General features: G+C 41.5%; 1 protein-coding gene across 5 annotated transcripts in view; it reads right to left on the reverse strand.

Moving 5' to 3' along the window:
* CEP85L (centrosomal protein 85 like) overlaps positions 1-24,807 on the reverse strand; it is a 251,223-nt gene that overhangs the window by 29,223 nt on the left and 197,193 nt on the right. For all 5 annotated transcript variants that reach the window (XM_073337154.1, XM_073337155.1, XM_073337153.1 and 2 more), the window contains exon 4: positions 20,995-21,116. In XM_073337154.1, the coding sequence (XP_073193255.1) occupies positions 20,995-21,116 (122 nt within the window). The remainder of the gene's footprint in view (positions 1-20,994; positions 21,117-24,807) is intronic.

Raw genomic sequence — 24,807 nt, forward strand, 5'->3', positions numbered from 1 at the left:
CACCCCCAGCTCCTGGCAGGCCCCCCAGGACCCACAACCCATCCAACCCCCCCCTTGTCCCCTGATCACCCCCTCCCGGGACCCCCACCCCTAACTGCCCCCCAGGACCCCACCCCTATCCAACCCCCTCTGCTCCCTGTCCCCCAACTCCTAGGACCCCACCTCCTATCCAACTTCTGCTAAGATACATGGTCACATATTCCCCATAAAGCATATACAAAATGAGCTAAATTCAGCCTGGAGAATCCAGGTGGAACTCCTATGGAAGTGTGTCTTGAGACCACCATGAATTTGACAAGTAGAGATGTCTTTTATACCAGGGGTTAGAAAAGGGGCAGGGTTACACCTGCTTTTGCTCCTCTGGTTGCATGTTATGCTTTTTTCACATAACTGAAATTTACACACCAACAGGGGGCAGAAGAAAGTTTAAAAGGAAAAGCCATGACCATAAAATAAGGATGGCAGTGTTTAACCTAAGGTCCTCCTTTTAGTTCCTTTTTCTGCTTACTATTTTCTCTTCTGACTACTTGACAAATGAGCTATAGTGCATTTAAGTTTACACAGCACTAGATATCAAAGTTGTACAAGTTAAACTACTTTATTGCTTGCACCAATCTTCCCACCAGTTTACACCAGAGGCATAAATTATACCACTATTTATAAAATAACTGATTTTGAACTACTATGGTTAGAGGGCCAAACACAACCCTGGATGTCAATTTACAAGTCAATGGAGTTACATCAGAGATACATATGGCCCAAGAAGTCCACTAATCTCTTTCCTCAGAGATAGGACTTCCTATGGTCAACTACAATCAGCTTTGTCACACTGGCCAGTGAAAACCTTAAAGGGACACAGATACCTTGGTGGGACATTATTTAGAAACAGTAAAAATTCTGCATCTCTCTCATTCTTTGTATTTCTCCTCAATTTTCCCCTCCCCTCCACCCTTTTTGTATTGTTCTGTGGTGTTTTTGGTTGGTTGGTTTTCTTTGGTTGGTTGATTGGTTTTGTTTTATTATACTACGAGGGATTTGCTGGAGAACAGGATCATTGATTAAGTATTCATCTGTTCCTGCTGCTTATACATCATCTAAATTCACAAACCTATTTGTGACATCACAATTAAATTTGTTGGAGATTATATCCTGCGGTGAGTGGGGATAAACAGCAGGAGCAGATTAATTTCTGAGGAAAGAGATCCACCTTTGAGCAAAACAGCTTAAAAAAACACCCATAAAAATTATAATCCATAACCAGAGTGGTTTCTAAATTGAATGTCTTCCAAATATTCCCAGGAGGCATCAAAAGGTTTTCATAAAAGTAAAACAGCAAGAAATGGAAAAAACATGAAAAGCTGGTTAGGGAAAGGAATCCTTGATTAGTTAGGTAAGGAGTCTGAGGCCAAATCATGGGAGAAAAAAAAAGTAAAACCACACACATAAAAGCCCACTTAGAGGGATTTTTTTTTTTAGCCAGGAAAATTCACCTAGCTGGCCATGAACAGACTGTGTCCCATTTATTCCACCTCAAAGAGGGATTTGCTGCTTAAAAAAGGTAAATTTACGTGTCCCAAAAAATGTTTGTTGCATACAGTGTGGTACATATTATACATGTATTGGAATGTATGGAAAAAATATAAGAAAGGCTTAACTGTACAGCATATTAAGACCATTCATTAAATATAATTCATAAGAATAAATAAATTTCAAGATGTCCTATGATGCAATGAAAATTTTTTTTTTTAGCCACTTCTCCTCCTCCTTCCCAGCCTATGTGGAAGGAATGAGCCCAGTTAAGAAGGAATGAGTAACACTGGAAAAAATAAATTTGCTCTAAAAGAGGGGGAATGCTACAATAAACAATTTCGATTTGGGTCTTTATGCACTATTGCATTTCAAATAATAGTAATAACAAGAGCTGCAAATCCTGGTATGGAGGGAGAGGATTTGAACGTAGAGAGTATGTGATTTTTACTAGAAAGAGAGACACAACATTACGAAAGAGATGATGAGGTCTTCATAAATTCTGTTGTGTTCTTGGTCACAATCACAAGTTCAGCAAACTCACTTAATATGAGACCTCTTAACCTGAGGTCAAAGTAGGATGATAAAAGGTGAACAGTCATTATTGTGCATACGTATTTCATTAGAACATTTTCACCGAGTCTGATTTAAATTATGTAAGTAACCATGACTCAACTGTTGAAGCAACTGCACTCTCCTATTCTTTTAGTTGATCATATCTCAACATTTGCTTTACATTTGCATTCCTGAACAGATACTAAACAGTTGAACTGAGCATTTAAAAATACCACTGAACTTCAAAATACATCACTTTTTTTTTTTAAAACCAATTCTCTTCCCACTAATCCCCAGAGGAAGATAAAATGAGCCAAATTAATCCCTGGTGTAAATGACTACAGTGGATTGAATTTGTCTCACTATTTTTCTGTTAGCCTGCAAAGTGTAGTTAGAATTTATCTGCCATCCTAAAAACTTGTCAACAAAAGACATCAAGGAAAGGTTTTCATAGATGATGTAATTTTGTGCAACTGTCTTCCTTAAGATGAACTCTCTACAGTAAACTAACTTCAGGCCATAGGAAAAACAAAACTATGAAAGCTGATGGCTATTCATGAACAAAGAATGAAAAACAAACGTTATAGAAATATATTCACTATATGCATATAATCCTATAAGTCTTTGGAGTTCTCTGACAATGAAAGACCTCACACCACGTGCATTTCATTGCTGATGTTGTCATATGCTAGGATAGTTTTAATCCTTTGTTACCCCACAGCTGTTACGACTAATACGCTATATAACCACAGGCTGTGAGGGCTTTGTTTAAAAAAAAGTGTGTGTAAGAGGTTCAGATGACCTCACAAATATAGCCTATGCATGGCAGTGGAAATACTATACCTGACAGCCTGCCTGTCTTCAGCTAATAATTCTAGCGCTTTCAAGAAGACTCTTTAGGCTCTTTTCAAGCCTCTGCTCAGATAAATGGCAAAGTTTAATATCAAGGTTGGTAGGCCAAAACAATTAACCAACCTTGAAACAGATAGCTAGTTTCACCTTCCAGACGGAGCTATTATTAGACTAGGTCAGCTTTAATATTAATCACCTTAACAGTGTGCTCTGTCTTCATAAAGGACAAAACTAGAGCTCACTGATATTTTTTGTTTTCAAATTGATGTTTGGAAAAAAAAATTCAAATTCACAGCCCTATCCCCAAATTATCTTCTGTGGTCATGTTTTTTTTTTTTCGTTTGTTTTTTCAAATTGCATTTTTCAGCCAGCTATAGCTAAAATGTATGTCTGACTGCAATGAAAAACAAACGAACAATCTTGTTCATTCACAGGACCACCATTCTCTCATGAAAGGCCATCTCTCAAAATTCAATACTGAGTGTAGGAAAAAAGAAAAAACACCAACAACGTTACTTTTAATACATGGACTTTTAGTTACTTCAGCTCAGTTTCTCTACTGTGAGCCAGAAGATAATTAAAAGTGTTTTGGGGTTGGTTTGTTTGTTTTTTAAATCTCAGACTTGGCTTCTTGTGTATGCCAGCAGGGTCAGCCTGAGGAAAGGGGGTGAGCAGAAATGACTTGCATACCTCTAAAGTGCCAGTTAAAGGAGCTGCATTCAAGGGAAGCAAAGCTATGTTTTTATATAAAACAAACACTGAAAAATGAAAGCACCCTTTTTGGGAGCGGTGTTTAATATATATATACGGTGATACCTATGAAGGAATCTTCATTAAAAGGAGGTATTACGGTCTACTTTTGTTGCCAAATAATTGATACAAATATAACATTGAAGTTGCTTTTCAAAAAGATTTTAGTCTGCAAGACATCTCAAATCTTTGCACCTTTTCCTCAAGGCATAAAGAAAGCTCTGATCCAGGAGCAGAAGAGAAAGCTTTGAAGCTTCTTTTTAACGACATGAAAGATCCTGTTGTACCCAGAATACCATATTCAATTTCCACAGAAAAATTCTGCAGTGTAGCAGTTTCATTTTTGGGGGGTAAAATGAATTTTAAAATGTGTTTTTCTTCTCAGACATGATCTGCTTGTTATATTCTGATTATAGCAATATCTTTCTCTTCCCTTGATCTCCTACAAAATTTCAAATCAGTATCCTGAGGGTATGTTCTTTGTTGGTCCCCTTACCTTCCCCTCCCCATTTTTTTTAAAAACACCAACCATCATTATAAATCTCAAAAGCCACATTCAATCTTGATATATCCAGCGTGCAACCCAACTGAAGTCAAAGGGGTTACCCAACGCGTGCATCAGACAACACCTGGTTCCTACATATTAGATTCCCAAGTCCCAAATGCCACATGCAAGATCCTGATATACCTACAGTAAACCCTTTTACTTTTCATGAAAAGATGTGTTCCCTTCTATTTCCACCTTTTTGTAAAATCTGCAAGTCTTTTGTAAAATCCTTTTCTCTTTGCCATTTCTCCACCAAATACCTTTCATTTCAGGCATCAACAATGTCTTAATTCCTGTGGATCAGTGGTGCTTGACAGTGTAGGGGAGGGAACACTAGCCACGGATGTTCATATAAAGACCTGGTTTTATCTGGACACATAATAATAATACTCAGCCCAACAATACCAATGCTTCGAGCAGGCAGAACAGCCAAGAGCTGGGGCCACCAGTTCTGACACATGGCAGAGCTCTGGAAACATGTTTCCCAGATCTCACAGAACTTAGCCACCCGTGTAGAAGCCCTCTACACCAACATTCCACACAAAGATGGACTACAAGCCGTCAAGAACACTGTCCCCGATAATGTCACGGCTAACCTGGTGGCTGAACTTTGTGACTTTGTGCTTACCCATAACTACTTCACATTTGGGGACAATGTATACCTTCAGATCAGCGGCACTGCTATGGGTACCCGCATGGCCCCACAGTATGCCAACTTTTTTATGGCTAACTTAGAACAACGCTTCCTCAGCTCTCGTCCCCTAACGCCCCTACTCTACTTGCACTATATTGATGACATCATCATCTGGATCCATGGAAAAGCAGCACTTGAGGAATTCCACCATGATTTCAACAATTTCCATCCCACCATCAACCTCAGCCTGGTCCAGTCCACACAAGAGATCCATTTCCTGGACACTACAGTGCTAATAAACGATGGTCACATAACCACCACCCTATATCGGAAACCTACTGACCGCTTTTCCTACCTACATGCCTCCAGCTTTCACCCTGACCACACCACATGATCCATTGTCTACAGCCAAGCTCTGCGATACAACCGCATGTGCTCCAACTCCTCACACAGAGACAAACACCTACAAGATCTCTATCAAGCATTCTTACAACTACAATACCCACATGCAGAAGTGAAGAAACAGATTGATAGAGCCAGAAGAGTTCCCAGAAGTCACCTACTACAGGACAGGCCTAACAAAGAAAATAACAGAACGCCACTAGCTGTCACCTTCAGCCCCCAACTAAAACCCCTCCCACGCATTATTAAGGATCTACAACCTATCCTGAAGGATGACCCAACACTCTCACAAATCCTGGGAGACAGGCCAGTCCTTGCCTACAGACAGCCCCCCAGCCTGAAGCAAATACTCACCAACAACCACATACCACACAACAGAACCACCAACCCAGGAACCTATCCTTGCAACAAAGCCCGTTGCCAACTGTGCCCACATATCTATTCAGGGGACACCATCACAGGGCCTAATAACATCAGCCACACTATCAGAGGCTCGTTCACCTGCACATCCACCAATGTGATATATGCCATCATGTGCCAGCAATGCCCCTCTGCCATGTACATTGGTCAAACTGGACAGTCTCTACGTAAAAGAATAAATGGACACAAATCAGATGTCAAGAATTATAACATTCATAAACCAGTCGGAGAACACTTCAATCTCTCTGGTCACGCGATTACAGACATGAAAGTTGCGATATTACAACAGAAAAACTTCAAAACCAGACTCCAGCGAGAGACTGTTGAATTGGAATTCATTTGCAAATTGGATACAAATTAACTTAGGCTTGAATAGAGACTGGGAGTGGCTAAGTTATTATGCAAGGTAACCTATTTCCCCTTGTTTTTTCCTAACCCCCCTCGCCCCCCCCCAGACGTTCTTGTTAAACCCTGGATTTGTGCTGGAAATGGCCCACCTTGATTATCGTACACATTGTAAGGAAAGTGATTACTTTAGATAAGCTATTACCAGCAGAAGAGTGGGGTGGGGGGAGAGAAAACCTTTTGTAGTGGTAAACACCCATTTTTTCATGGTTTGTGTGTGTAAGAAGATCTTCTGTACTTTCCACAGTATGCATCCGATGAAGTGAGCTGTAGCTCACGAAAGCTTATGCTCAAATAAATTGGTTAGTCTCTAAGTACTCAAGTACTTAGTGCCACAAGTACTCCTTTTCTTTTTGCGAATACAGACTAACACGGCTGTTACTCTGAAACCATGAGCTACAGACGTCTCTAGGCCCAGTTCAGCACTGGTAGAGCAGTTTTCAGTTTCCACGGTGCCATTTACCTTTTGCCTGAAGTTGTGCTCGATGGCATCTCTGGGAAGATTCACAGAACGAGGTAATGTAGGTTCACGATGATTGGCTGGCATTTTGTGAGAACTGGTTCTGTTCTATAAAGTTTTTATACTGATGTCATAACCACAGAAGCTGATTGCCTCACAATCATGCATTAAGTGACATGCTAACATCTGTCATGTATCAATCATTCTCTTTCCCTCTTTCCGAGGAAGAATTGTGTGCACCGTGCAGTGTTTTATTTTAGTAGAAATTTGTTTTTAAGGCTTTTTTGTTCTTGTTTTTAAATGTACCCACTGCTGTGTATTCACATCAGCAAAGGCAAGGTTAAAAAAGTATGTCTTGCACTTGGAATGGAAGAAGATGAGGTTTATGATGGTCTTCATTCCCAGGTCTGCTCACAGCCTATGAAAGAACTGTCTTTTCGAAGTCATTTGGCTTTGTCCCTGGCCTCACAGAGGTGATGTGAGAGAGTGGCAGCTAAAAAATGCTGCACAGTTGAGAGGGTTTCCTGTTAAATGCAGCTTGATGCAAGAAAGGATACTGTGATAGGATGTCCACCCCTCACAGGTTTGGAAGAGGTTAAGGTGGCCAGGCAGGCCAATTAACTCCACAGGCACCTGGAGGAGCCAGGGAACAGGGAATGAAGTGATTGTGAGCAGGCCCACCTTGTGCAGAAACAGGCTAAGCCTATAAAGCCAAGTAGCTGAAAACTGATGGGGGTAGCTGGGAAAGGGCAGTCTCTCACTGGGAAGAGAGAGAAGGTTTGGAGCTGGTATTCTCAGAGAGAGAAGGGGAACCAGAGTGGTAGGAAGCAGTCCAGGGAAGGAGCAGTGACGGCAGAGGGAGAAAGCCCTGAACTGCTGAGCTGAAGGTTCCTGGACTGGAACATGGAGAATAGGGTGGGCCTGGGTTCCCCGAGGGCATGGAATAACTAAGGCAGTGAATGGGAAGACTACCTAGGACTGCTGATGGACTGTACTCCAGAGGGCTAAGTCATGAAGGGCCCTGGAGCAGAGGCGGGCAAACTATGGCCCACGGGCCACACCCGGACCATGGGATCGTCCAACCCAGCCCCCGAGCTCCTGGCTGGGGAGGCTAGCGCCTCCCTCCCCTTGCTGTTCCCCCTTCTCCCGCAGCCTCCTGCCAGGCGGTGCAGCTGCCAGACAGGCTGCTCTGAGCATCATGGTAAGGGGGTTGGATAAGGGGCAGAAGGTCCTGGGAGGGGGCAGTCAGGGAACAGGGGAGGGGGGAGGTTGGATAGGTGTGGGAGTGCCGGGGCAGGGCAGTCAGGGCGCAGGGGTGTGGATAGGGGGCGGGGCAGACAGGGAGCGGGGGGGCGGGGTTGGATAGGGGGTGGGGTCTCGGGGGGCAGTCAGGGGGCAGGAAGTGGGAGGAGGCCAGGCGGTTTGGGGAGGCACAGCTTTCCTACCCAGACCTCCATACAGTTTTGGAACCCCAGCGTGGCCCTCAGGCCAAAAAGTTTGCCCACCCCTGTCCTGGAGCGAGAGGAGCTGCAGACCAGAATTGGACTGACAGCATGCAAATTGCGGATGGGGGTGTCTGTCTCAAGAACTAATACCCAGAGTGACCAGGAGGAGGAACCAGACCAGTGGGGAGTGGTGCACCCCAGGACAGGTACGTACAGCATTTTATATACTGTGCCCATCCAGGTCTCACTCACAGCAGCCTAACCCCATAGGGACATTGTAATTTAGGGCCATATTCTGACAATCCTTATACCTTATGCAGGTGCACAGGAGCTGTGTATATGTGGGAGGTAATGCACCAGCTTCCCCTTCTGCCCCTCAAGTAAGGGCCTATCTGGAGTGCAGGGACTCCAGAGATGGCAGGGACCGTTCCTTCTTGATGCACACATCATTCCCCTTGCACCAGTCTTCAAAGCAGGCCTGCTATGCAAAAGGTAGCATGCCACTCCCCATGAAAACATGGAACAGCAGGCACACTCCCTCCATCTGACAAGATGGCTGGTGTGATTCTGTCTAAGGGGCATGCTAGAGACCATAGGGAAGAATCTGTTCTGAGTATGCCAGTTTTAATTAATATGGCGAAGAGTAAAGGACAGCTAGAGTTATGAAAGAGACAAGTGGTTTAAAGACTTCAAGGAGCAGAGAATCCTCCAGCAAGTGACCCGTGCCCCATGCAACAGAGGAAGGCGAAAAATCTCCAGGGCCTCTTCCAATCTGCCCTGGAGGAAAATTCCTTCCTGACCCCAAATATGGTGATCAGCTAAACCCTGAACACATGGGCAAGATTCACCAGCCAGATACCACAGAGAATTCTTTCCTGGGTAACTCAGATCCCACCCCATGTAACATCCCATCACAGGCCATTGGGCCTATTTACCATGAATATTTAAAGATCAATTAATTGCCAAAATCATGTTATCCCATCATACCATCTCCTCCATAAGCTTATCAAGTTTAATCGTAAAGCCAAATAGGTCTTTTGCCCCCACTGCTTCCCTGGGAAGGCTATTCCAAAACTTCACTCCTCTGATGGTTAGAAACCTTTGTGTAATTTCAAGTCTAAACTTCCCAATGAGCAGTTTATATCCATTTGTTCTTGTGTCCACATTGGTACTGAGCTTAAATAATTCCTCTCCCTCTCTATAAATATATCAGAGGGATAAATACCAGAGAGTAATCATATCTCCCCTCAACCTTCTTTTAGTTAGGTTAAACAAGCCAAACTCCTGGAGTCTCCTTTCAGAAGACAGGTTTTCCATTCCTCGGATCATCCTAGTAGCCCTTCTCTGTACCTGTTCCAGTTTGAATTCATCCTTCTTAAACATGGGAGACCAGAACTGCACACAGTATTCCAGGTGAGGTCTCGCCAGTACCTTGTATAATGGTACTAAAACCTCCTTATCTCTACTGAAAATACCTCGCCTGATGCATCCCAAGACTGCATTAGCTTTTTTCACGGCAATATCATATTGGTAGCTCATAGTCATCCTATGATCAACCAATACTCCAAGGTCCTTCTCCTCCTCTGTTACTTCTAATTGATGTGTCCCCAGCTTGTAACTAAAATTCTTCTTATTAATCCCGAAATGCATAATCTTACACTTCTCACTATTAAATTTCATCCTATTACTCCAGTTTACAAGGTCATCCAAATCTTCCTGTATGATATCCCGGTCTCTCTCTAAATTGGCAATACCTCCCAGCTTTGTATCATCCGCAAACTTTATTAGCACACTCCCACTTTTTGTGCCAAGGTCAGTAATAAAAAGATTAAATAAGATTGGTCCCAAAACTGATCCCTGAGGAACTCCACTGGTAACCTCCCTCCAGCTTGACAGTTCACCTTTCAGTAGGACCCACTGTAGTCTCCCTGTTAACCATTTCCTTATCAACCTTTCAATTTTCATATTGATCCCCATCTTTTCCAATTTAACTAATAATTCCCCATGTGGCATGGTATCAAACGCCTTACTGAAATCTAGGTAAATTAGATCCACTGCATTTCCTTTGTCTAAAAAATCTGTTACTTTCCCAAAGAAGGAGAGCAGGTTGGTTTGGCATGATCTACCTTTTGTAAAACCATGTTGTATTTTGTCCCATTTACCATTAACCTCAATGTCCTTAACTACTTTCTCCTTCAAAATTTTTTCCAAGACCTTGCATACTACAGATGTCAAACTAACAGGCCTGTAGTTACCCAGATCATTTTTTTTCACTTTCTTAAAAATAGGAACTATGTTAGCAATTCTCCAATCATACAGTACAACCCCTGAGTTTACAGATTCATTAAAAATTATTGCTAATTGGCTGGCAATTTCGTGTGCCAATTCCTTTAATATTCTTGGATGAAGATTATCTGGGCCCCCCGATTTAGTCCCATTAAGCTGTTCGAGTTTCACTTCTACCTCAGATATGGTAATATCTACCTCCATATCCTCATTCTCATTTGTCATGCTTGAAGTCTTTAAACCACGATTTGAGGACTTCAGTAGCTCACACATAGGTGAGTGGTTTTTCGCAGGAGTGGGTGGGTGAGATTCTGTGGCCTGCGTTGTGCAGGAGGTCAGACTAGATGATCATAATGGTCCCTTCTGACCTTAATATCTATGAAGTGCTGGGAAATGCTGATTTTACACTTCATTTGCACCTCCTCATCTCTTTAGCTTAAATAAAGATCTCACCGGAAAATCTCACATTAGTAGCTAATATTCTACATGGCACAAAGGGCACTGCACATTATTTTCAGAGTGGAATTCATCAGGATGTGAGCGATCTTGGATTGTCTCCAGTGACCAGTATTAATAAACAGGCCTGTTTAAGATAAAAATTCTTTCTGTCTCTCTCCCAAAATGTTAGGAGGACAGAATAGACACTAGCGTCGCTTTCTCACGTTCAAAACATACCAGTCTCCTTGAGGCTGGCTAATTAAAGCTTTTACATATATCCATGTATGCACACAGAGCATGCACACCACCCCATAACTGAGGGTGATATCTATGTAATAAATTGCATTCATCATGCACCTTTAACCAGCTCACCTGCTTTCTCACCCCTAATCTAAATCCTGAGGGAGATTGTCCTAACATTACTAATAGCCTCAAAGAGCTGGGGGGATGGGTATTTTATTCTTTTAAATCAGCCTCCCAGAGAAATATTTCCATCTTCGCTTTCAAATTTATGCTCCGAGTCTCTTCATGGGAATATTTAGTTCTACACCAGTGTCAGGTTTAAGGTCCAGTACCTTAGAGAACTTCAAAACTTAGGAATAGGAGCTTTATCCATCGGACAGGGATATTACCAATTTTATAACAGATCAAATGGCAACTGGAATGTCACAAGTTACTGAGAAATAGATGCATTATATTATTATTTATTGTTGTATTGGGATAGCACACAAAAGCCCGTTAAGATCAGGATATACATGATAGAATAATGTGGCCTCATTACTCAGGAATGCTAAAGCCATGAGTGAATTATGCAGGTAATTTTGAAAGGAGGGCCAATAATCTTTATATAATGTATCGCCTCCCTGTTTCAGAGAAACTGTTACAGAGATTTTTTTAAATGGATACAATATTTCATATCCCTTTGCTGGTAAAGCTGGGTTCTCTTGGGACGATGAGTCCAAATGCACAGAGCACTGAAAGGGAGGAAAACGGTAAGTAATACATTTTAGAAAGTTCTAAAAATGGTGTAAAGTAAGTTTTTCATACCCAAAAGTATCATGTCTCTCAAGTCCAGTATCTCAAGATCTCCAAGTACCAAATCCTAAAGCTCTGATCACTGGTAAGGAATGGCAGTGGAGAAGGTCCTCATTTGTAATGAAATAAAGCCCCGGTTTCTTCATGAGCTACCTTAAACCTGCCATTGGTTCAAACTGAACACTGCTCATACCTGGTCCTCTGGAGAATTTAATTTTGGCATGGAGAAAGGAATACCACATTTGGAAGTTAGGAGGAAACATTTATCTGGAACGTTATTTTTGTACATGGCTGCTTTTTAGAGCAGCCTAGAAATTTGAGTGTTAGAATAAGGCCCAAGGGAAATGGTTAGTGGTGAGAGTGCAGGTGAGGCAGTCAAAGGTATACACAACAACTGTTTATCACACGGCTTTGCTATTTATCACATGGCTATAACTACCACAGGGAATATATAGAAGGTGGAAAGGGAGAAAGATACACAGAGTTGTCTGCTCAGAAAAAGGGCTGGTTCCTCCACAACATTGTGGGAGTTCTGTAGTTTTCTAAAAAAGAGTGCAGACATCAGTGGAAGGGTGAGAAGTGCTGTTTCACATTGGTTTTGTGCTAAAAAAACTAGAGCTTTAAAAAAAGATACAGCATACTTCAAATCTCATACCAAGTTTAAACCTACCATGTAGCCTATGAAAATGTGGAGAAAGACTTTTTAATATCTTCATGTCCATTGTATTGATCTAAGTTGTAGCCACTTGTGGAAAGGTTGAGCTTACATGATTTTTTTTTTTTTAAATGACAAAATCTCCATGAAAGTTTACTAGTCAAGGTACAAAACCTTCACACTGATCTCTTACGAAAAATGATCCAGGATAAGGAAAAAGCCAATTATATTTTACTCAATTGCTCTCCAAAAATGCATTATTCTGACTGTGTGGGTGAGTACAATTTTATAACATGCTCCCAGTGGGCCATAAATATATTGGTCTTGATCTAATGCATGGAATTCCCATTTACATCACAGACTGTTGCACATTCATATCTAAAAGAGTATATGCCTCTGAACAGGCCATTCATGACTTCACTACCCACCCTTTCTCAAATCGCTGCAAAAATTACTATTTCAAAATGCCGTTTCTATGCACACAGTAATACTGTAGACCTTGACAAAATACTCAAATCAAGAGAGCTACAATTAAGCACTGAATAATGGATACTGGCAGTAACATGCACATGATCCAATCACACACAGTATGATGTCAACAAATCAAGACAAAATAATTTCACAAAAGGAAAGAAAATGGATCTAATTCAGCCGTCTAAATGAAAGCTCTAAACACAATTCAGCTAGGGGTATGAAACCAATGATTTAGCAGCTGTTCTAAGAATCTAAACGTTATTATACCCTGAGGAATGAAAGCTAGTCGCTAAAATTCTAACCTTTACATTTACCTTTCCTTAAAAATAAGCTGTTTGGAAGAAAACACTGCAGTCATTGCCGAGTGCAGTGGTATTTTCAGTAGCTTATGTCATATGTTCAAATATTTGGCATTTATTCATACAACTGTTACACATCGTTCCGGCCAGACAAACAGTGCCAGTACTGCTTAACTTTGTACTGCAAATGCTTAGATGTAACAAGAAGAGGAGGACTTGTGGCACCTTACAGACTAAGACATTTATTTGAGCATGAGCTTTCGTGAGCTGCAGCTCACTTCATCGGATGCATTGGTTGTAATGGTTGGTCAAATTCAGAACCACTCCAAATATTATAAAACAAGGTTACAATTTTAACATTTTTAATATACAAAGCAAAACAGATGCTTGCAGAATTCAAATGCGACACTGGCATTTACCAAATTAATAGAAGAACTCGCTGCTCCCTCTAGTGTTAAAAATAAGATGTCACATGTCAAAACAAAATCCTTGAGAAATAACACAATAAAGTGAAAACAATCCAGGTTGGGCTATGTTTTCAAGCTACTTTGTACGGTGTCTAGTAGAGCGTTCAGCTTGTAAACATTACAATAACAGCAGCACATCTGCTCTTAAGGCAAATCCTAATTCAGGGCTCGATCATTCCTCATGAACCTGTGTGTGGAGGGGAAAGACCATGTACATCCCTCTCACTGGTTGTGTGCGCGCGCAGTCATAGCCTCTCATGCATTTTACTCAGAAGAGGAGATGGATCTGGACCAGTTTTTACTCTGTCTTCATGGCTGAATAAAAACTGATCTCAGTCTCTGAGGCATTAAGATATGCAATTTTTAGAAGTACCTTTTCAATACTCCAAATGAAAATAATTGCCTTTTATCTACTTATTGATACTATTGTGTTCATATGTGCTCAGCTTTCAAGCTGATCTACAGAATGGGACTCCAATTGATTTTGAACCAGTCACTTAGTAAATCTGCTGCTCAACGTGGTAAAAAGAAAAGGAGTACTTGTGGCACCTTAGAGACTAACCAATTTATTTGAGCGTAAGCTTTTGTGAGCTACAACTCAATTCATCGGATGCTACTCTGAAACCTGTCAACATGGTAAGTGGAATAAAAAGTGAACCAATTTTTCTATTACAAATGGAACCAGGTGGGTTGTTTTTTGTTTTGTTTTGTTTTGTTTTTAATTCTACTCAAATCTTTGGCTTTCCACTGACAGGAAACTACCAAAACGCACTTTTGTGCATACTGAGCACTATTCACTGAAATACTTTTAAGACAACTTGAAACTGGTTTGATTTCAGCTATCCAGCTTTTACTATATTTCAAATGCTTAAGACGCAGAAAAGGATGTTTGTCCAGTTTTCTGATCCAGAGTGCTTGTTTTTTGCTTCTTCTCAGGTGGAAGGAGGTGGCAGGGTTCCCCCCCCCCCCTTTTTTTTTTTTAACAGTAAAGTAACATTGAATTATCCAAAGCGATTTTAAATCTAAAACATCCATTGTCTGCACATCATTAGACCAGAGTGCACATGCTGTAGATTTGGGTGGGAGATGCAAAGGTGATTTATATCTCTCCCAATTCTAGACAACTGTTGCAGGGTCAGTCCCTAGCACATGTCAGAACAATGTAAGTGCAACGTTTAAAAACAACCTACTCTGTTACTAATGTCCCCTGCACTGAAACAGAAGCCAGAGATTGGTGTAGGATAGATATGTCCCAGCCATGCTCCTTTTTATCTGACTATGTCCTGTACTGGGCAGCAGGGAACAGGTGGGATGGATGAGAACACTGGGGAAGAAAATCCAGCCCATTATGTGGAAGGCCAGCACTATTACATTGCTCTGATTTCCAGATAGATGAGGAAAGAGGTGTTTTAGAAAAAGCATTTATATTAAACTAGTTTTCTGGTGTTGTCAAGTTACCAGTTTGTTACCAACTGGATTTTACATTAGCTCAATGTCAACCACGGTTTAAAAGAGAGACCCCAACAACCTCACAGGCCTCCATAAAACACATAAAAAGTTGTCTCCCCCAAGCATCTACAATCAAAACTATAGGAAACAAAATGAGTTTTTCCTCCTTTTCCCTAAGCACAGAGTCTGCAATTTAAGAATCAAATTGAACTGTGGGCAATTTGGCAATAGAACACCAGTGCTAACAATGACTGGCTTTGTTTTTTAATATCCAGTGTAAACACACCCTTCCAAAAATGAGTTAAAAATACGGTCCTGCAGGCAGAATAATATAGGGCTGAGTCAGGAGATGTAGGTTCTATTCCTAACTCTACCCTTGGTTCCCCATGTCCCTCTTTGCCTTAGTTTCCTCACTGGCAAAACCTGGATAATGCCTACCACGAGCAAAACCAGAATAATTCCTACCTGTGCAAGTGCTTTGAAATCTGTAGATGAAAGATATTATTAGAGATAAATATTATGAACCAAAGGCACCACACAGGATTTCACGTAGAGTGCAAAACACCAATTATGATCAATAGTGCCATATTTCTGCACTATGAAACAGGAACCTAACCTTGTTTTCTACATTAAAAGAGCCAACAGTATTATGTACTGTTTTTGGTTAGTTTTGTAACCGTCAAAACTTGTAAAAACTGTTAAAAGAAAGCCGGTTTTAATTCTCAACTTTAAACGTCACAAAAATATAAGTGTTAGATTATTTAAAAATATCTCAAATCATTGGCTTTAAAAATAATGATTTACAAATTGTTTTAAAGCAAGCACTTTCCAAAATGAAGGATTGCTACTCAGGAGGAAATCCTTCCTGCATAGTGCTATTAAGCTGCATGATGGTAATTCACTACATGCTTAACACTAGTGCTGAGTATCTACTTAAAGCAAATGAATATGAGGTCACTAAGGTTTTGTTGTGCACCTTTAATAGCTTCCATTATGCATTCTACCACATTTAGTTGAATAAGAAGTAATCAGCGTAACAGACTTTTCTGAGAGATGCACAAGGACCTGTATTTCCTGTTATCATTGCAAACAGAACATGTAAGAAGAGAACTAAATTAAACACAGCTACAGAGGGAAAAGGGCTGAGAATTACAGTAGTCAGACTTTTTGCCATTCAAAATGCCAGGTAAAAATGCTTTTTTTGCCAGGTAAAAATACTTGATGGCCATCCCAAGGAAAAAAAAAACAAAATCAGATAGTTAGAATTCAAAAAGTCATTTTAGTCGAACAGAAGTTCATGATCAGTTGTAATCATGAAATGTTTAACAGAAGGGGAATGAAGAAACGTAGAAACATGAAAACCATGTTAGCTGCCATCCTCTAAAATCTAAACACATAAGGTGAGATGCCAGCTAAAATGGCCTCAGTGGAGTAAACCCCTAATCTGGCTGGGAAAAAATCCTCTGTCACTGGAACTGAGAGACAGCTATAGACTGTGCTCCATAGACACCCTCACAAGCGCTGAGGTAGAGGGTGACACTGGAAGGAGGAGCAGCATGTCAGGTGAGGGGCTGTAGCACATAGCACTGCAGAAATGGAGCTGAACATAGAGCGAACTGGAGACACAGCCATAATTTAGACGGACCCTGCTCCCCTCCCCCAGGCTTATGTAAATTATGCCCAGGGCCTCTCCAGCCACTGGAATAGCCCCAAATCAGGAAGATGCCAGGGTGGCTTAAAGCCACCTTAGCCTACCCCTTCCCCTGGCTGAGAGTTCTGTGCTGTGCCTCTTGGAGGTGCGACACAGAAGCTGCTCCAGGAACAATACTACATGCTGTAATCTAAACTATCATACTCTGTGAACGAGGATAGTGGCTCAAGGAAAATGGTACATACTATTTTCTCTTTGTAGCAGTCAAAGACTAAAATGAGTCAGTCCACTTGAACAGATTACGTATGGGACATAAGTCTATTGGGTTCAAAAAGTTGTGTCCAGCTGAGCTACACAAATGCATTAGAAGAAGAGAGTCATTGGCATTAAATAACAGAGCAGTAAAATATTCCATAACAAACATCCATCGTTCCTGTAGTTGGCCAATCTCTCTCTTATATAATTATCTATGTTCTGTACACCAATTGTTAATGAGAGGTTTCAAACACTTCACAGGTTTCAGAGTTAGTATAGCTTACACACCTTTACCAGCTCCCCAGAGGCAAGAGTCCATTATTAGAGATGGACAAAAACCAAAAACCCAGTATCCAAATGCTCTTTGACATTCAGATCCACACTTCATGACTCAAGCTCACATCTGTTCCTTTAACATGAGCTTCATTAAACTTAGATTTTTCCCTAAAAGCACATTTTGTCTTTCAAAGCTTCATTCAGCCAAACATCAAAAACTTCAGAAACTGCTACAAACCTAGAAGGTAACATTCAACTGCAGATTGCAGCACACCAACGCAAAGAGGAACCAGACATTGTCAAAACAACAGATGCAAAATCTGTAGACATTTCTCCATGGCTACAATGATCAACAACCCCCACAACACACCTTTCAAGATTCATGGGCCCTACACATGCATATCACAACATGTGGTGTACCTCCTCCCATGCACTAAATGCCCCATTAGCAACTACATGAGTGAAACCAGACAATCACTATGCTCTTGAATAAACTGTTTCAGAAAAATTATAAAAGTTATAAAACGTCCATATCACCTGTGGGTGAACACCTTGGGTTTTAGCCCACGAAAGCTTATGCCCAAATAAATTGGTTAGTCTCTAAGGTGCCACAAGTACTCCTCGTCGTTTTTGCTGATACAGACTAACACAGCTATCCCTCTGAAACCTTTCACAAAGTGATCACTCTGCATCTAAACCATCAGTCCTCATCCTCAAAGGAAACCTGCACAACACTTTCAAATGATGAGCCTGGTAGCTTAAACTCATAACTTTCCTAGATACTAAAAATCATGGTCTGAATAGACACACTGGATTTATGGCTTATTAAAGATCTGTAACCCACTAACACCACCTTAGTGCTTTTCCCCCCTCTCCTTTTCTCTCTATGACTAGAGAGGTGTTAACAGGCCACTTCACTTTGAATGGTCCCTTCAAATGTGTTAACTGTTTACGCTAAACAATCTTTCAAACCTCGTATTTAGCAGGTTTCAGAGTAACAGCTGCGCTAGTCTGTATCCGCAAAAAGAAAAGGAGTACTTGTGGCACCTTAGAGACTAACCAATTTATTTGAGCATAAGCTTTCGTGAGCTACAGCTCACTTCATCGGATCCATACCGTGGAAACTGCAGCAGACTTTATATATACACAGAGAATATGAAACAATACCTCCTCCCACCCCACTGTCCTGCTGGTAATAGCTTATCTAAAGTGATCATCAGGTGGGCCATTTCCAGCACAAATCCAGGTTTTCTCACCCTCCACCCCCCCACACCAATGTGATATATGCCATCATGTGCCAGCAATGCCCCTCTGCCATGTACATTGGTCAAACTGGACAGTCTCTACGTAAAAGAATAAATGGACACAAATCAGATGTCAAGAATTATAACATTCATAAACCAGTCGGAGAACACTTCAATCTCTCTGGTCACGCAATCACAGACATGAAGGTCGCTATCTTAAAACAAAAAAACTTCAAATCCAGACTCCAGCGAGAAACTGCTGAATTAGAATTCATTTGCAAATTGGATACTATTAATTTAGGCTTAAATAGAGACTGGGAGTGGCTAAGTCATTATGCAAGGTAGCCTGTTTCCTCTTGTTTTTTCCTACCCCACCCCCCAGATGTTCTGGTTTAACTTGGATTTAAACTTGGAGAGTGGTCAGTTTGAATGAGCTATTACCAGCAGGAGAGTGAGTTTGTGTGTGTATGGGGGTGGGGGGATGTGAGAAAACCTGGATTTGTGCAGGAAATAGCCCAACTTGATTATCATGCACGTTGTGTAAAGAGGTGTTACACGGTGTGTAAAGAGGTGTAAAGATAGTTGGATGGGCTATCACCAGCAGGAGAGTGAATTTGTGTGGGGGGTGGAGGGTGAGAAAACCTGGATTTGTGCTGGAAATGGCCCACCTGATGATCACTTTAGATAAGCTATTACCAGCAGGACAGTGGGGTGGGAGGAGGTATTGTTTCATATTCTCTGTGTATATATAAAGTCTGCTGCAGTTTCCACGGTATGCATCCGATGAAGTGAGCTGTAGCTCACGAAAGCTCATGCTCAAATAAATTGGTTAGTCTCTAAGGTGCCACAAGTACTCCTTTTCTTTTTGCGAATACAGACTAACAGGGCTGTTACTCTGAAACCTATATACACAGAGAACATGAAACAATGGGTGTTATCAGACACACTATAACGAGAGTGATCAATTAAGGTGAGCTATTACCAGCAGGAGAGAAAAAAAACCTTTTGTAGTGATAATCAAGATGGGCCATTTCCAGCAGTTGACACGTTCTTGTCAACTGCTTGAAATGGCCCATCTTGATTATCACTACAAAAGGTTTTCTCTCTCTCCTGCTGGTAATAGCTCACCTTAATTGATCACTCTCGTTATAGTGTGTCTGATAACACCCATTGTTTCATGTTCTCTGTGTATATAAAATCTTCCTACTATATTTTCCACTGCATGCAGTGGGCTGTAGCCCACGAAAGCTTATGTTCAAATAAATTTGTTAGTCTCTAAGGTGCCACAAGTACTCCTGTTCTTCTTGTATTTAGCAGTGACACTTTGAATTAGCCCATGTCTACACTACAAAATTATGTCAACCCAGCTGATGCTGACATACAACCAACGCAGTTATTCAATCGCTTGTGTGTATGCACACTTGGCTTCTTGTGTCAGCAGCGCATGTCCTCACCAGGAGCACTTGTATCAACTGTAATGTCAGTGTCGGGCATTGTGGGACAGCTCCTGAAAGCCCACCAACAGTCAATGTAAACAATACGGTGTCAACACTGACACTGCATTGACCTAATTAAATCAACTATGACTCTACGCTATTTGGAGAGGTGGTGTTACTAAATCAGTATAGAGAGGCACTTATGTCGGCGGGAGCCAAATTTAAGTGAAGACACTTTCACAGCTAGAACAACACAAGGTAGCTTACACCAATTTAACCGCATAGTGTAGACCAGGCCTTAGTCTCTCACACCTGAAGAGCTCTGTGTAAGCTCAAAAGCTTGTCTCTCCCAACAGAAGTTGGTCCAATAAAATATATTACCTCACCCACCCTGTCTTGATCATGGTCCTCTTCTGATTGTTTCATACCACTGATTATAAAGGAAGTGTTTATCTAGACATTTATTCTGGATTTATCATTCTCTGAGTAACACATAGGAATGTTTGAATGCACTTTTACCATTTGCATAACTCTATGGTGCCAATTTCTCAAATCTTTAAGAGCTTGGTTTGACTATATCATTGAACAACTGTAGCATTCACCCCCCCTTTAACTTTTCATAGGGAAAAATCTCAAGAATGGGTTACAAATAACCAATTTTTGTCCTCCAAGTCATTTTCAAGGAATTGTTCAGGCTGAAAAAAGGAAAATTAAGGTTTTACAGACAGCTTCTTAAAGATCTGTTTTTTGTAATCTTAGGGGCAACAGTCCTAGCCAATGATCTCATTCGCCTGTCTCTCAACCAATGTCAATGAAAAGACAGACAAATTACACTATGTCCCTGATCCTGCAAAGGCATGCACACAACTGCACACACTGACTAGTCCCATTTGTACATGAGTCTTTGCACGACTGAGTCCTAAAAACCTTCTTTGAACCAGGTCTTTTTGAAAGTCAACATCTATAGTACTTTCTATGTCAATAATCTGGTCTATTACTTAACACAGCAATTGAAGACAAAGGATTACTCACCGATCGATCACAATTTCTTTCTGTCTTAGCAACCCTTCTTTGATTTTCATAAGGGATTCCCAATTACTGAAATCCTGATAGCCTGTACCTGTGTAACCTTGACGAGACGATCCAGTCAGAACCTGCATTTTAAAAAATGATATAGATTAGTTCAAAGAACAGAAATTGTAAGAATTTTTTCCGTGTTCTGTGAGTTTCAAGTGTAAAGTTCTTTCTGAAACATAAAACATTCTTGTATTTAATTTTGCAGTTTTACTTAAAGGAAAACTGAGCAAAGAATTAAGCATACAGTAAAGTTATCTTTTTTTAAAAAAGCAAAGAAACTTTGATCCAAAAGATCCCATTTTCAAACTCATCTTAGATTACTCTGAAAGTATTGTTAAGGCAATATCCTCTGAAACTAGAGCTGGAGGAAAAAAGGCCATTAAGAGGTCAAATATTGTGGTTAAGGGAAATACTGTTGAAAATTTGATACACATTTTTATGCACTTGCTGCAGTTTTTTTGAGCAGAATCAAGAGATTTCCTGATGGCATTAGAGCAGTGGTTCTCAACCTTTCCAGACTACTGTAACCCCTTATCTTGCATACCCCAAGTTTCACTTCACTTAAACTGCTTGCTTACAAAATGAGACATAAAAATACAAAAAAGTGTCATAGCACACTATTAAGGAAAAATTGCTTCCTTTCTCATTTTTACCATATAATTATAAAATAAATTGATTGCAATATAAATATTGTATTTACATTTCAGTGTGATAATTGAGCCTGTTTTTCATTTGTGAGCCTTGTCTGAAGCCCGAGCCCCAGGAAGCGGGGCTGAAGCATATAACTTACCTTTGCAAGGCTCCCTGTGGCGTGGGGCCCTGGGCAATTGCCCTGCTTGCCATCTCTTAATGCCGGCCCTGCACTCGGGAGCCCCCTAAACCTATCCCGTGATCCCCCTGGGGGTTGGAACCCACAGGTTGAGAAAAACTGATCTAGATGAGTTGAGTACCCCAGAAGACCTCTGTGTACCTCTGGTTGAGAGCCACTGTATTAGAGCACTTGGCACTAGATTCACAAAGGTACTTAGGTGCCGGACTCCAACATTTTAGGCACCACTAACACTCACAAAATCACTGATCAGCTGCCACCTAACCCTGTAGGCACCCAACATTCCCTCTGGTGTACATGCACAAAAAGCTGCACAAGTCCTGATGCCCAGCTTAAGCCCTGGTGAGATCCTCAAACTAGGCATTTCCCCACCTATCTCCCCAGCAGAGCCAATCCCAGACATGCTCTGAGCATGCCTAACCTGCACAGAAGACAGCTGGGGGTGAGCAGTTTGGGACTTTCTCTGGCTGTGGGGATGTGCACGTTGGCAATGTTGAGGGCAGGTAGGAGTAGGTGTTGCGGAGTACCCAATAGCTCCAGTGGTTAGGGTATGCTCCTATGGGAGAGGTGGGAGACCAAGGGTTGAATTTGCATACTGCCTGATTTGAAGCAGGGATTTGAACCCAGGTCTCCCGCATGCAGTGCCCCAGGCTATTGAGTATTCTGGGGTGTGTCTCTCTCTCCTGATGAAGCTGTATAATTTGTATAAATAGTTAAATATTCACTGAAACAGAGACTTGAACCTTACTCTCCCATATCCCAGGAAATGCCCTAACTGCCAGACTATAGAGTCAGTCTCTCACTTTCTCTCTCTCTCTGGCTCAGTGAATATTTATATAGAGGAACAACTCCAACAGGAGAGAGACCGTGTTCCAGAATGCCCAATAGGCTGGTGGTTAGGGCACTTGGCTGGAATGTGGGAGACCTGGGGTGAAATCCCTGCTCCAAATCAGACAGAGTAGGGGTTTGAAAACAGTTTTTCCCCATACCAGGGGAGTGCCTAGCCACTGGGCTATTGGCTACAACAGGGAGAGAAAGTATCTCTCTCCCCCCACCTCTCAAAAAAGGGCTGAACTGGCTTAAGTATCTAACTCCAGGAGAGGGTTCATGGCTGGGAATCCAGAGTGGAGACAGATGCCTCCTTCTGGCCTGTTAGGTACCAGATCAAAGGGAGTTAGGTGCCCAAGGGTGCTCGACCAATTTGTATAGTGGGGGTGCTGAGAGCAATTGAACCAAACTGTAAAAACTCTGTACACGACGGAAACCACTTCAAGCCAGGGGGTGCTTCCACATACCCCCGGCAGCCCTAGTTCCAGCACCTATGTAGGTGCCTAAGTACCTTTGTGGATCTGGGCCTTAAGTCCTGCTCCTTTCCTCTGCATTTCACTCTGCTATCTTCGGAGGCTCCCCATTCAACTTGCTGGCTTCTGTGGATCCCTTTCTTAGGCGTCTAACTCTCCTCATAAAACATATGGGAGCCTGGGTGCCTGCCTAGGAGTTAAGTGTTTCAAGGCCTAAATCCCCTTTGTGAATCTAGCCCTTGGCATCTTGAGATCTTCAAATATAATTTTATCATCCTTCATCCAACCACTAGATTTCACCTCCAATGAATTACATGAAAAAATTATGTAATCCCCATGAATATATGTACCTTTAAAATATATATAAATTGGGTTTAAATTCAGCACACAGAGGCCTGGATTGCCCTCCCATCAGTCCTAGTGCGTAGCTGAGAGGGGTGCCCATGAGGACCTGTGACAAAGATTAGCAAATTTTAGTATTTTATTTGATGATTTAACTAGTTGATTTGGTATTGATTTGAAAGTTGCATTGTTTTCTTTTTAGTTTGATTTATTATTAGTAATATTCATTTTGGTGATGTGTTTTCTTGATTTTATTTTCAAGTGGCTTAATAAAATTTTTAAAAAGGTACTGAGACACATTTCTTTTGATAAATTGCAAAAGTCAAGAATCTTTGAGGCCCTGGGTGGATATTGGCCTTTCGATCTAAGTCAGACCAGCTCCCTCTCATTAGTCTTTGCTTCTCACAAGATCCTAAAATCACTGTCCCATCGTCCCCTCCAACAATTTTTTTCCGAGTCTGGTGCAGGGGATGTTATGCCCAATGCAAAAACACTAACAGAATCTGTTTTGCCTGGCCAAAAAAAGCATGCCTTACAAAACTTAGTTGTACCAATGACAAGAGGCTGGATTGCATAATAAAAATCAGTAAAAGGTGGCCATATTTGGTGGCATATAGCATTTCCTTTGCTGGTTCTCCCATTACAGAGCTGCCTGCCTCTCTACCCCAGCTACTGGACCTTTTAGGCTACAATCAGACAGAGAGAGGAAACAATCTTGAATCTTACCAGATCAGATTCCCTATTTTAGCACCTTTCCCTGCCTCTCAGAGCCAGGGATTCTCTGCCTTCCTAAGAAAACTCATTAGTTTGATATCTTGATTCAGTGTCCCATGCATTGCATAGCTATGAAATTGTCAACGCTGAGATCACAACTCTTGCTGTATGATACAGCAGCCTATTTCATTAATGACAGTGTGTCCACTGGTGGAATAAATCGTTGGAACAAAAAATATAGTTGCAGTCAGCAAGGTCTTTTGCTTGAGGGACAAGGTTTATAAAAAGAAAGCAAAAATAAGTTAATATAAGCGGAAAAGAAGTGTTAACAGATTCTCCGAAGTTTGAGGTTCAACCCAGTCACATGACATGGGTGTGGAGCACAGGTGCCAGCTTCCTCTGGGCCCCCGAGGTGCTCAACCCGCAGCTCTGCCCCCACCATACCCCCCCAAGTCCCCACCCACACCCCACCTCTTCCCAGCCAGTTCCACCCCCTCCCCTGAACGTGCCCCTTCCCCACTTTTCTTCCTTCCTCCCAGAGCCTCCTGCATGCCGCAAAACTGTTCATCATGGCGGGCAGGA

The sequence above is a fragment of the Lepidochelys kempii genome, chromosome 3 (assembly GCF_965140265.1).
Source record: "Lepidochelys kempii isolate rLepKem1 chromosome 3, rLepKem1.hap2, whole genome shotgun sequence".
NCBI lineage: Eukaryota > Metazoa > Chordata > Testudines > Cheloniidae > Lepidochelys > Lepidochelys kempii.